General features: G+C 38.0%; 1 protein-coding gene across 12 annotated transcripts in view; it reads right to left on the reverse strand.

Annotated features, from left to right (window-relative positions):
• Window positions 1–14208, reverse strand: part of TBC1D1 (TBC1 domain family member 1) — a 101725-nt gene that overhangs the window by 12454 nt on the left and 75063 nt on the right. For all 12 annotated transcript variants that reach the window (XM_074541616.1, XM_074541620.1, XM_074541617.1 and 9 more), the window contains 5 exons: window positions 9952–10137; window positions 6036–6197; window positions 4049–4207; window positions 827–1071; window positions 226–385 (listed from right to left, as the gene is read on the reverse strand). In XM_074541616.1, coding sequence (XP_074397717.1) covers window positions 226–385; window positions 827–1071; window positions 4049–4207; window positions 6036–6197; window positions 9952–10137 — 912 coding nt within the window. The remainder of the gene's footprint in view (window positions 1–225; window positions 386–826; window positions 1072–4048; window positions 4208–6035; window positions 6198–9951; window positions 10138–14208) is intronic.

Consider the following 14208-nt stretch of genomic DNA (forward strand, 5'->3'; position numbering starts at 1 on the left):
TGAAAAGACACTAGGGACTGTTGTTTACTTTCCTCCTCTCTCTTCCACTTTTACTCCTATACTGCACATTCCATAGGATGACCTCTGTTGTTTTTCTTCTGTTCACAGTAAGCAAAATATTTCTCCTGGGTGTCTGAAACTGCTTGGATAGTAATGCTATAATAATACCAAGATTCCACATGTAAGACTTCAGAAAGAACCGAGAGAAGTTTTATGAAGAATTACCAAACACTCTGGATACAAATCCAAGGGGAAACTGGGAGGCAAACATGGTGAGAAACCAGGGGGCAGCATAGAGGCTGGGGCCAATCTCATGAGCCTCCAGGTGGTTATAGAGATCTCGATGGTAGTCATGAAGAAGTCGAGACAATTGGTACATCTGGATCTATATGGAATAAGAACAAGAGAATAAAGATCAACATGTTTTAACATTCATAACAGCAAAGTCCATGCTTCATCCTTGTCAGAAACAGAGAAAGGTATTTGTCAATTGATGTTTGGATGAAAATGTGTGGAAACAAGAAATACCTGGAAGCCACCTAAAAGACACAGGATGGGTCACCTCTGAGCCTACAACAGGCTCATTTGTAGGGTCATTTGAACCTCATTTGAACACAACAGAAGTCTTTTTATTTATAGTTTCCACAGTTTCCCCAGAAGTATTTTGATTTGAAAATGATGCATTTAAGATGATGTATTCTTTTCCTAGATTATCCTTCCCTATTTTTAAGAATTCAATTTAAGTTCAGTTTCTGACAATGCTAGCTATATTGCAGTATTATTATTTAATATTAGCATCTTTTACTTAAAAAAAATGAAATCATACCTGCAAAATTGTCATGTCAGGACGATATTGTTTTCTCAGACCCATGTCAAACATAAGAAACTTCAGCATTTTAAAAGCATCTTCTTCACTCATATGAAGCAGTAAAACTCCTGCTACAAAACTAAGGCCCTGGCAATATCCTACTTCCTGGTCCAGAAGTGAATAGGCCTTCAAAATGTTGTAGAGTGACAGCTGCCCAGCCCCCAGCTGTGCTGAGAAGTACGGATGTGTTGGAAACGTGCGCCCTGCGAAAAGAGGTGAAGTTAGTGACTGAAACTAAAAAATAAACAACATAACCCCCAAAACCTTGTCATACTGTCAAATTAAACAGTCTTTCAAAACTGTAGATTCTTTTGAGAAGTAGATTTTGAGTCAACCCACAGGAAGACCATAAGAAAGTTAACAAGACAGAACAATTGACTCTTATACTCCACCACTGCTTTGTTATAGATTTTTTTTAAAACTTCCAAAGGCAAATTTTTCACTTTTAGGAAAAACCCTCCCCCTATCAAACTTCCACTGTGAAATACCTCAAGAGGAGAGATCTGAATACCTCTTTTGTTCTAGTATTAAGTGATGTTGTTTTCTGGTTGCGCACTTGTTAAATACTACCCCACCCTTTAGCTCCTGGAATGCTGCTGTGCTACCAGATAATATCAGAATATCAGATACAATTTTCAAGACAAAGCCTGGGGCAGAGTCCTTCTGCCATCTGGAAGCTGCTCTGGCCTGTCACATGGGACAAGGCATTCAGTTCTGAGTAGGTCTCTCTGGCCAGGCTGTCAGAGTTGAATGTTACAGAATAAGTATTTCTAGCTTTCAAATGAGAAGGAGCTTGCATTCCTTTGCTTGAAGGACAAGTTACTACAGCACACTAAAGGCAGACCTGCACTGCCTCACTCAGGCAGCAAAGCTCATTTCTTGCTAAGTCATGAAAAAGAGTTACAAGCTCAGCAAGAATAAGAACGTTAAGAAGTTCTAAAAACCAGTAAATGGAGGAGAAGAACTGCTAAACTAACAAGCTGATATGCTTCTGAGTGCTCTGATGTTGGCTTAACTAAGAATTTTAGCCTTTATTTTGGACCAAAGATCTCTGGCCCTATCCAGAAGAGACTAAATGAACTGTGATATCACTAGAGCCCCAGAATGCTCTAGGTTAGTACCTATTACTTTACTTTTTAAAATGCAATAAAACAAAACCTAATTTTCCTACCATGTTCAGCAAACACCCAGTGATGGATGGTTTCCTACAATGCTAGGACTGTGACATGTAAATTGGGCCAGCAAAACAGCTGCTATACCTTAGCTCTGCACCCATATGCACACTCACAGCCTCAGGAAGCACTATTTACATCTGAGGATGCATCAATTCAACTAAGTGTGAGCAATACTATTACAGCTTTAGCTCACCCTGTGTTAACAAGACCTACTTAGCCTAATTTGGGAAAGATTTTCAAGTATTACAACCACTATATAGTGAGAACATAGCTTTTTTCTTTCAAGGTGTAAGTGCATGCTCTCAGAAGGATTCTTAAAGATTAAGAAAAAATGCTTCTGATAGCCTGAAGGAACACAAGTCAGAACATGCAAATCCCTTCTAGCTGCCTATCCAGTTATGCTGTCTGTTACCATGCAACACAGCAGTATTTCAATGTAAATCATTATGAAGTCTTCAGCTTCCTGATTCACGTTATGGTTATGACAGGGCCCAATCCCTTGTTCAGCTAGTGGGCTGGCAAACAGCACCCTGAAGAAACAGCAGCTTGCATGAAAACCACCATGAAGTTACCAATTTGCCAACACAAGCAGTCATTTGTTTCTACAAGAAGAGCACATGGCTAAGATGAGAAGTATTTGTGTGCAGAACCAGGCAGAAAATATGAACAGCTTGCTGAGCCAGTAAGCCCCAGTCTGCTACCTGAGACAACAAGCTCAGACTGGCTGTGCTCCCTACTGTCCAGGAGTCATCCCAGCACCATCCCTCTGCTAAGATGTTCAATTAATTTGTCCAGCACAAAACTGTTCACCTCTTACTGAACCTCTTCAGTGTCCCACCCTTCACTGCCAGGGCTATCAACACCAGGTATGCTGGACCAACAGGTATTTGCCAGTAATTGATCTCTGGCTGTATGTTCATGTCTCTCTCAAACACAAAAGATTGTTGTCTGGCACTGCTGGTCCAGGGGAATGCCCAGATTGGTTTGCAAAGTCTGAAGGGAGGCAATTGACACATACTGCCACTGCCCCTTCCCAGGTGGCATTAAAGCTCCTTGGACTGTTACTTTCCCAGTGCCAAGTCAAAACCAGGCAGGTCTGCCAAGTAGGGGAAAGTGAAGGTGACAGCCCCCACCCTCTCCCCCCTCCGGTCATGCCACTTTCTGCAGGAACACACCTGTTCCTTCACATTCCTATTTATTTTCTATGCACTGCTTTGGTTTTTTGACTTACTTTACCAAGTGTTGCAAAAGAGGAGAAAATAGCCTCTTTTTATCTAAAGCTTAGGTCACCATTTAAGCTTGACAAATCTTCTCACAGTTTAGTACCCATTGAAGACAGTCAGCACATTAACTTTTTAATAAAATAATAAATGAGGGCTCCCAGACAGCTCTGGGAAAAGGTAATCCTTCCTTATCAGGCAAGAAAGGGGGTAGATCCACTTGCTGTGAAAAATGCTTAAATACTATTTGAGTAGTTATAAAGAGCAGAATTATGATGGGACAATTTTGTACTACTGCTTTACAGAAAAGATGTAAGAGAAAAAAATGCAAGAATAAAAATAAAATAATTCAGATCAGTCCAAGTACAACTTTCCCCATAAGTTTTTATCATGACATTTGGTTACTTGCAGTTCATAATTTCCTTTGATGGAGTTTTTCATTGCAAATCCATTTAATCAAATGCAGTGATAAAGGACTTCTTAAACTGACCCATACTGCTCCTCAGAACCAAAGTGTCAGTGCTATGCTCTGCAAGACATTGATTTTTTGCCTTTATTAGGGAAGAGCATAATGAATACTGAGTTCAATGTGGGAGTATCCCACACAAAAGGGCTGTGATCCTCTTGGAAAAACATCAGCTTCTGGTTTCTCACAGCATATTAAAAGCAGTTCTTACCAACAACCTATTATTAAATAGTCAAAGCCATTTTGTGTGTGACCTTCTTTAAGTATCTCACAGAGATCACAAACCCTTTTATTAATTTCAGACCACCACTCTACTTACCTAGGTCAATAAGAATTGCATGCTGTTGGGAAGTTAGTTGTTTTAGGAGTTCTTTATAAGGTGTGTCCTTTGGTTGTTGTTTACATGAAAACTGATGTTTAAGATGGTATTGCTCAGCTAGAAACTTCCAGATCTCCCCACGGTGGTGACGTGGAACTCCTGAGCAGAGAGAGCAATTAAATCAGTAATTTGTACTCCTACTGAGGCTTCTGCTATAGTCAACAGGATTGAGGAAATGAAGATGCCTGTGTGCTACACAGTCAGGCACATCCCTATTGGCTACTTCCAGTGGACCACAGAAGTAGATGAAACTACAGTGCTTTTACTTCCTCAACCAATAAAAGACATCAGCGCCTTAACAGGAGTGATTTAAAGCAGAAAGAAATACTATGAACTGCCTAAGGTGAATGCTTACATCCAGTCTGAGAAGCACTAGAAGAGGCATCAAGAATTGCAATACTTGTCTCTGAATATGCTTATCTCAAATTTTTCTGTGTAAAGTACACAATAAAGTACTGCAATAGAACTAATTCACATTTTTCACAAATATAGCATGGACTCTGATGTTATGAGTAGGTTTCAGGAAGGTAGGGTGCACACATATCAAAATATAGATAGGTACAAATGAGACGTGATCTAGAGACTACAACACAAGGCAGATAATCAGATAGCAAACACTGTATTTCTAGTTTTGCTATTGGCTTGCTTAATGACTGGTGCATAATAAAAATGTCTTAAAGTTTGAATTTATTCTCTGTAAAAACAGCAGTTGTTACTTAACTATTTCACATAAGTAATGACAGTTTTCATTTTTAAACTGTATGTAAAGCTCTGAGAGTAAAATTAATTCAGCACAAGACTATCACTCACTATTAAATCAGCTACACAAGAAATCAATGCACTTTCACTTGGGGAAGTGTTCCATCTAATCCATAATGTACTGGAACCAGACACTACAGTTTGAAGTAACTTACAGCTTGAAGTTCTTAGGACTGTTTCTTTCTTTTGGTATATTTGTAACATATGGAGGACAATAACAATGGGAGAAATCAAGATTTACTCAAGCATAAAAGTTACATGGAAAGATAACAAACCACATTAGGATTTGATATTGTTAAAAATCTAGAATTACCCAGTTATCTTAAATGGGCAATTTGGTTTAACTTGCTTGTATAATTGCACATAGCCAGGTGCAATATTTAAAATATTAAACTTCTGATAGTGGTTAAATCTTGATACTTCCTTATATGTTGGAAGCTTTGTAAAGAACTAGAAAAAGCCACTTGGACCTATCTTCACCATTAGTCCATACAGCACTCAGCTTAAGGCCTTTGGGTCCAACCATGGCAAACCAACACTGAGTAATAGCCCAATTTCTTAGAACATGTTAAAAACATCTTTAGGTTGTATTACTTTTGCTGCAGTGGAGACAGGGGTGGTTGGTCAGCCCTGCAGTTGTGAGGAAGACTGTAAGTGGTGCTTGCAAGGACAAAGTTCCTGAACTCAGAGAAGGTTCTTGACCTCAGAGAAAAGACAGTTCTGCAGAGATACTATGTCTACTGTTTGTGCACAGACATAGTACACAGCCTGGAATAGAGAATTTCCAGAAAACAGTGCAGAGGGCTTCTTCAGTTATTCACACAGTCATTTATTGGCACTCTCCAGGCTTTTTTCTCTTTAATTGTAACTTTTAATTTATAAAATTAGATTGCAAAAACTGTAATGCATTGAGGTAGTATACAACTCTCCTGGTAAGGGCAGATGTTATTCAAAAATGTATGCTGTAGCTCTAGTGATACAACTGCAGCTACCAGTGAAAGGGACTGGTACCTGCATTTGCATAACCATGATGGTACCAAAACTTGTTACTTGTTTAGTCAGCAGCCTGAGGAACAGCACTAGAGAGAATGGTTATAAGGAGTGGTTAAGTGGCCACACTATTCAGATACAATTTACATGCATTTCAACAACTCAAAAAACAGTTTACCTTGTCCAACAGCAGAGTGTATTTTTTCCACATCAAATTTAATCTTTGACCTTCCAGGTGTACTCAACATTTTTTCCCAAATCAAAGTTACATCTTTTAAGCATGGTGTGATTTCTTCATAGTCAAGTTTCAGGCGTCTGTTCTGCAAATTGTTTTCAGATGCTAAAAGGTGATATAATGAATGTAGCAGTTAATATTGTTTACTATTTGTAAAATGGATTCATTTAACTTACAACTGTCTTGTGCTACTACTCAAAACATTTAATATCTATAATTCCATGATTCTGGGGTTGGATCGGTTTGTTTGGTTTTTGAAAGATATTATGTGCAATATTAATTGTGTTTGGCCAGTTAAATTTAATTCCCTACTTCTGATCAACTCCTAAATATGAAGAATCATGAGACATGATGACTAATGAAATAAACATATGATTTTCATAACAGGAATTTTCATTTTCCCAGCTCTTTAGTGCAGAAGACTTTCAGCAAATGAAAACACAAATTCAATTCAGTCATTTATTTGTTATGCATACAGCCCCGTATTAGTAGTAACTAAGTAAAAACAATAGCTGGGAGAGCATCAAAAAACCATGGCAGAAATGAAAATGACTCTGTAGCAGAGTGTAATTCCAAAGTTTTGAAGTAGAGTGAGAATTTCAAAGGTTGTCTTGGTAAAGTTTTCAAGTTTCTTTCCTGTGGGGGCATTTTAGTAATATCATGTGCCCAGAAAACAGGATTTTATAATATTAATCATGTAAACTAAATAATTAAGCATGTTTTGTGACAGTGGATGGATCTGTGCAAGTAATAAGACCGAAAAAATAGAAGAGGAGAAAAAAAGATGTAGTTCATATGAGATACAGATATGTCAGTCATCTATTTCTGAAAGGATGAAATGATGAAAGAAAATGCTATAAGGAAGCCAAGATGCAGTTACAAAGACAGCACTGAGGAGAGACAAACAGTGGGAAATGTATGGAGAATCTAACAAAATAGGTTTCAAATTTTTAACTAGACTGTAATGTGGCTGGGTACTCAATGCACCTAGTTCCAGGACATGAGCAGCTCTCTACTTACAAAAAATGAAGCAGAGCAAAAGTTCAAAACATGTAAAAGTCTGGAAAGGCTCTTTCTATAGTATTAAACAAAAATTAAAAGGTAATTCTCTTACAAATAACATGATTTGAAACTATGTTTATGAAATAGTGTATCATGAAGTGACCATGTTTTTTAATTAATTTGTCCTGATGTATTTACAGTACCTCTGTGTTGTGATGATGCATTACTGTAATGGTAACAAGATACTCTTATTTTGAGGATATTCTGCCATATATCATAAGCCTGCTGCTACTTTTGAGGACTTCACAGTATGAATTCATAGAATCACTCCTATTCATTTCAGTCTTGGGACAATCTATGTTAAAATGTTATTATATTATCTTTTGATAATTTAACTCTCCATTATTTGTATTTTCAACTCTTTTATATAAATTTAGTAAACAGTTAAAGATTGCCTGACATTTACATTGCAAATGACACTATCAACACATTAAACCCAGCTTGTTCTGAGATCTGTATCTGCAATTCAGGTTTTTTAGATAATTGAATTCTAAAGTCACAAAGGGTTATCTGGTCCTGCACTCCCATTACACAAGCATATAGATTTTAAAAACTGAAAAGAAAAGAACTGTTTATATCTGGGAAGGGTACCTGCTTATCCTGTAGCTGCTTTCACATGTGAATGACTTAATTCAATGAGGTTATTTATGTGAGTTGTGAGGTTACCTAAGTGTTTGCAAGATTTGGACTCAGGATATTTAATTTTTAATTCAGTAATTAACAACAAATACATGAAATGCATCCACTCATAGTTTTATTACAGCTGTGTGTTCACACTGAAAGTAATTCAGTCTTTCAAAACTATTTGTCAACTTCTTAATATTTTTGTCAGGTCAAAATCAACACATTTATAAATCAGAATATTAAAAACCTTAAAACACAAATGGTATTGTATGAATATAACAAAAAAAAAGCATTTAAATTTCAGGTTATAGGGAAAAAAACCTTGAGAAATCTTTTAATGTTTCATCTTCTGCAAATAAATGTTTTCTGGTTCTTGGCAACTTTTCAGACTCTCCTGCTTTATTCAGTCTTCTTATGCTATGTGCAAAAATGTGACTTGTGAGGGCTGAGGTGAGAATATGCCTTTATCAACAAGCTTATTTAGATACTGACACTACCCAATTCCCAATATCACACGTAAGCACTACTAGTAAAGATGCTGTGCTCACTGCAGCACAGTCCTCTGCTGTTTTCAACTACTGTCCCACCATCTGAGCTGTTCATGCAGCAGCTACCTAGGACACCTTCCTCACCCCACAGGGCACACAGCACAGCTGGGCCTTCGGTTCTGCCAACCTCATTCATTCACTAACTGGCTTTTCAGACATATTAATCTTAACGCATGTGTGATGGTTTTCCAATTTGTTGTTTTGGGCAGACAAAATTGGAGCATCTAGTAAAACTTGCTAAAATGTGTATGGATATCAATAATATGAACTTGCCAAAAATTTGACTGCAGGCTGTAAATTCAGATAATTTGAATACAAGAGATATTTAAAAAAATCAGGAGTATAAATACACAAAACAGAGAAAATTTATTTCCAAATGCCATAAAAAAGTTACAGAAGCTCATTTACAACAGCACAGTTCTAAGCTTGAAGAGACTGTATAAATCATTTCTCTTAGCACCTCTTCTCCAGATGGCCTCAGCCTCTGGCCAAGGACACTGTATATCTGGTATCCATTGTCATATTTTAGTTTACTGGATTAGCTAGTACATTGCTGGGAACATGTTTGCCACCTGTGGGGTTCTTAGGAAACTTAGGTGTCAGGTGTTCTTCAAATAGGGTTGAAACAGGAGAGCTACACTGCTAGGAGCAAACAGCCTAGAGGTGGGTCGAGTGCTTTGGCAGGCCATATCCAATATCTAAGAGGTGTTCTGTCTTCCCAGCCATGTGTCTTAGCCTGAGTTTAAAGAAGGATTTCATGTTTGGTGTACTGAACTTTTCATACAGCTGGGCCCTCTTTCTAGACACTTCTTGGAAGTCTGTCCCTCTCAAGTTGAGAAAGAAAAAGAAATATCACCATTTTCATGCCAGGTGCCTCCCCTTTTGAAGGTTCAGCTGCCGACTCCCTTCCTGAACATCTAAAATCACCCAGATAAAAATTTTGGTCCTCATCATTCATATTTTCAAAGGAGCAGCTCTCAAAGGCAATCACTTGTGATTCTGCATACACCGGTTCTTTAAGTGTAAAAATTGCCACCAAAATGGATTTGTTGCAGCTAAGTCATTCACAGAAAAATTGTGGTTAAGAACAACTGAAAATTACAGTTTCTCAAGTCCCTTTGGACTGATCTAAGTCATTACCACTCTACAGAAACCTTGCCTGCACAGTATGGGTACTACTGCAGGAACCCACAGTTTCATGTCCACAACAACCTCTTTAAGAACTTCCTTTGAACCTCAAGACTGGCTAAACACAATGTTGCAATGACCAATACTTAGACAAGGACCTGTGGATGTGAATGTAGAAAAGAATTCAGTTCATGATACTGATCATGCTGAATTCCTTGTGAGGGCTTCTAGACACCAGCCTAAAAAACCTCAGCCATGGTAAAGAGAGTGTCCCTTCCGATCAAGTAAACAAATAAAAGGTGAAGTAATAAAAAAGTGATCATACATTGTCACCTACACTAATGAGTGCTGAGGGAGATATTGCTAACCTGATTTACCTGTGGGTTCCTAGAATGTTTCATTAAGTCTTGGTGCAGTCCACTACCAAGGCCACAGAGAAAACAGAGAAAGGTGAATTTGTATTGCAGTAGGGTGTAGTACACAAGAACTTCACCAACCTTGTAACTTCTGGTTTTCTTTCTCCATTCTGAGGAGCAGTATCTGCTGAATGATGGCTTTCTTCCACAGCTCCCGAAGTTCATGGGGTGTCCTCTTCCTTTCTTCTTTCACTGGCCCAAAGGGGCCATCCTCACACACTGGTTCCAATGGGGATCTGGGTGGGAGATCTCCCAGTTCACAGTAATCTGAAAAAGAGAAGCTGCTGTAAACTACTTGGATGTCTTGAACAGGTGAATGGACAGTTTGCACATATACAGATACATCTATAGATACACACACTAACTCATGTATCCATCTATATCTAGATAGATAGATAAGAGGTAGCAATACCAAGCAAGGTTTCCCAAATGACAGCTTCAAACAGACTTAAAAGCTGATTAAGAATAAGAATCATACAAGCTAAAGTCTAGAATATTTTTTCTATAACCTGGTAAAAACATCGTACCACACGCCAAGATCACATCTTGCTAATTAGAACTTTACCTGCAGAGAACTGAAAGGAAAAGGCAAGTTTGAGAAATTACAAAAACATAACCTACAGCTGAAACGTGGCATGACTCAGATAGCAGATAAAATCAAATACAACACCCACATAATTTGAAGAATAATCTCTAAAGCATGTTTAACAAAGAAAACACACGCCCTTAGCTGCACAAACACACCACCACCTAAGGCCATACAATGGGATGATTACCAGCTCTTAAAGTAAATAGGTGGAAAGAGAGGCACTTAAGACATGCTTGTTTTCACTTCTCATTTCATTAACCATATAATAACCTTCTGCACTTTTTCTTTTGGCTTCAGATGGCCTACCACAAAATATATTATTTTATCAAGCATACAAAGCAATTCTAAGACTGAAAACATTACAAAAGAAAGTGAACATTAAATAAATCTCAAGCAAATTGAAAAATCATTTATTTTTAGGAAAAGGGTATATAACATTGTTTTACATAAGTAATCAATGTAAGAAGCACAAGCTGTTATACTTTCTTAATACCTGCTGCAGTATCACTTAATTTTATAGTTTTATACAGCTTCTTTGGAGGCTCAGTAGTCTTTGACACAACTTGTATCTAGAAGAAAAATTACTCAACTCACCAACTTTAAAATGAATGGTCAAAACAACCAATCTCTTCCTAGCAAATCTCAAACAGAAGGCCATAGCAACAGCACTTCTTCACCCAACCAGAATGGCTATGAAATGGCTCCCTGAGCCATACGTGCAAGACAGTGCCTTAAAGTTCGTGCCACAAAATCCATTCACAGCCTCGCCAGCCAAGGACAAGTACATCTCTGTGTGCTAGTTCAAACAGCTCCTGCAGAAGGAGCATTCCTGAAGCAATTATTCTGATGGCAGCTCCGTGCTCCACATCTTTATCACTAGCATGGTGGTAAAGATTTTGAATTAAACACACACATCATCTCATCTCTTCAAAACTAAAAAAATAGGAAGGTTTTCCCCCCTTTAAGTCCTGCCCAGACTCATGTCACTCTGCTTTGACTCATGCAGCTCATATGCAGCTATTCTTTCCTTGTTTGTTCGAAGGCACTCGCACAACTGAGCTCAAATGACTAAGAATGGAAATGTTCACAGCTGTCATTTCTGCTTTTCTAAGTCTTGCCACTGTCAGTCTTGTCCTCTCAAAGACTCAGACAGAAGTAGAATGGTTTCAAATATCACCCGTTTCCTTATACAACATTTATTTGCTTGTCACCACAAAGTCTGGGGCTAAAATACACATATAAAAAAGAGTGCAACATTTTCAGCTAGCAGAACAATTTAAACCTTTACAATCTTGCACTCTGGGTCTAGATGTGGATACCCACACATATGATATCTACAGCATTTCAAAGAACAATGAACATCATGGGAATGAGAATTAGGCAAAGGTCAAATATTTGACACTTTAATGGCAATCACCATTTTTGCAAAGAAAACAGGAAAACTGACAGATGCACTCAGAAATACAGCTGGTTATGAAAACTATCAATACAACGAAGATACTATTATATTCATTAAAAGAATCTGGGAAACATTAACCTTTTTTCTTTACAGGTAAATGGAAAGACTTTAATGAGCTAAGGTCTGCAATTATGAAAGAGCTACAGGAAAATGTCAGCACACAGAAAAGATACACACACTCGGTAACTTTCAAATGGTATTGACCATGAAAGGAAAATTATTTTTATTTGATTGCTGGTTTTGATGCAATTGGAGGTTTTGATGCACGTGCTATACTGTCAACAATGTTCTGTACATTTTTATGTAAATTCCTAAATACAGTAGCTTTGATCCCAATTTTTCTTAGTGCCTATTAGGAAATATTTAAAGGGAAATGCTCTTAAGGATAATGCTGGTAGAATTCACTTACTTTTTTTTGGAATAAAATTATAAAGAAATAAAAAGACAATCTTCAAGGGAAGTTGTTAGTTTCCTCCAAGGCTGCAAACAATAATGACACCATAAGAGAGAGGAATCAATAGAAGTGCTCACCATACACCAAGGCAAAAAAGTAAAAATGATCTAGACAGGCAACCCCTTATTCTACAGTAAAATGTCTGTGGTCTATTCACATCTTACATTCACATTCCATTCTCAAAGCAGCCAATATGGAATGCAGGCACATCTTGGTGAAGGCAAGTCTCCTCTACACATCCTCCCAGTGGTTTATGTATCTCTTTTAGCATCAGATGTGTATTCTGATTGTATGTTTGCATATATGCACGAATACGTTAGAAAATAGACTATGTCCAGATAAAGTTTATGGCTACCTACTACTAAAAAACCCTCAACCAAAAAAACCCAGGCTGGCAAAACACATGCAAGGAAACTGATTAAACACATTGCATTCCTAAAGCAAGAAAAACCACATTCAACATCTAGTATCTTCCTGTCTTTAATGTACACATCCCACTTCCTCAGGACAATTTTCAGGGATTGGTCTTCAAGTACAAATGCACAAGTTTATCAGAGACATAACTCACTTGTCGTTTTCCAGTGGTCAAACTGTGGCAACACCTGAACTGCTGCAAAGCATTAATTACTGAAGAACACAGTCTTGCTTCCATTTAGGCTGAAAATTTCCCATTTGTTGCTGACTAATCTGATAAAATCAGAAATCATTAAAAGAAATAATGCTTAAGGCTATAAAAGAAAACCAAAAGCCTACAAAATTCTATAGGCTGAACAATTATGATTATCAATCCTACCTCTAATGCTTCTGTGAAGAATCCTAGGATTGATTTTGCCTTCCAAGCAGCAGCTCCTTTTCTATCTTTTCTTTTGCTTCTTATCACTTGCGGACATTTAACAGAAAGTCTAAAGTCTACTCTGATAAAGTGCAAGACATTCAAAAGCTTCCTTCCTTCCTGTCTGCACGCTGGCAAGATTTACAGAAAGCAAAATGAACCTGTTTAACTGCTCGGGGGGCCTGTCAGAAGTCTGCAGAGTTGCATCAGCTGCTTGGCTGGTAAGGGAGGCAAGAAGGTGGAACGTGAAGGTAATCCCCCAAAGCAAAATAAAAACCAGACATTTAGTAAGTCAGCACTAACCCATGTCCCTGAACATACAAGGTGATAGAGAGACATACCACCCAGCTTCCAGATGCAGAACAGACAAGAGCAGAAATATTGGGACAAGGAACTGAGTATTGTGTTTGGGATCTGGAAGATAACAGAGAAAGCAAAGATAAACAGTACAGCAATTCAACTGCATCTAACTGGGAGCTCACATTGCACTGAGCCAAACTTCCATGTGTTAACATCCAAGCAATGTGCACCCTTCAGAACTTTTATGAGATTAGGAGGTGCACTTAAGCAGGATCTGAATGCTTCAGCACACACTGAAAGACTGCTTCCTTGTTCATCTGCCAATTTAGTCAGCTTTTGTTGACTCCTATTCCACGTTTGACCTGACCCTAACCCCTTCCAAACACATTGCTTCCTTTGCTTCCACATAAAATTCTACCTCCATACAAGCTACTCCTATGAGCCTACAACACTTCTGTTCGCTAAGGTTCAGGATATGGCAAGGTGACTTGATCACTATTAATAACTATCAAAGGTAATTTTATGGTAATTCTCCATTTGAGGTTCATACTTGGACTACACTTCAGAATTGTTCTTCTGCACAATGGAATTTTACAAGTCTATGTGTCAAACCCAAGGGTTCCCTGAGAAACTGCACTTCACTGGGAAAACCACTATCTTTCCTGGGCTTGTGAGAACTTCTTCAAGGTACTGAATTTCAGATG

Source organism: Zonotrichia albicollis, chromosome 5 (assembly GCF_047830755.1).
Source record: "Zonotrichia albicollis isolate bZonAlb1 chromosome 5, bZonAlb1.hap1, whole genome shotgun sequence".
NCBI lineage: Eukaryota > Metazoa > Chordata > Aves > Passeriformes > Passerellidae > Zonotrichia > Zonotrichia albicollis.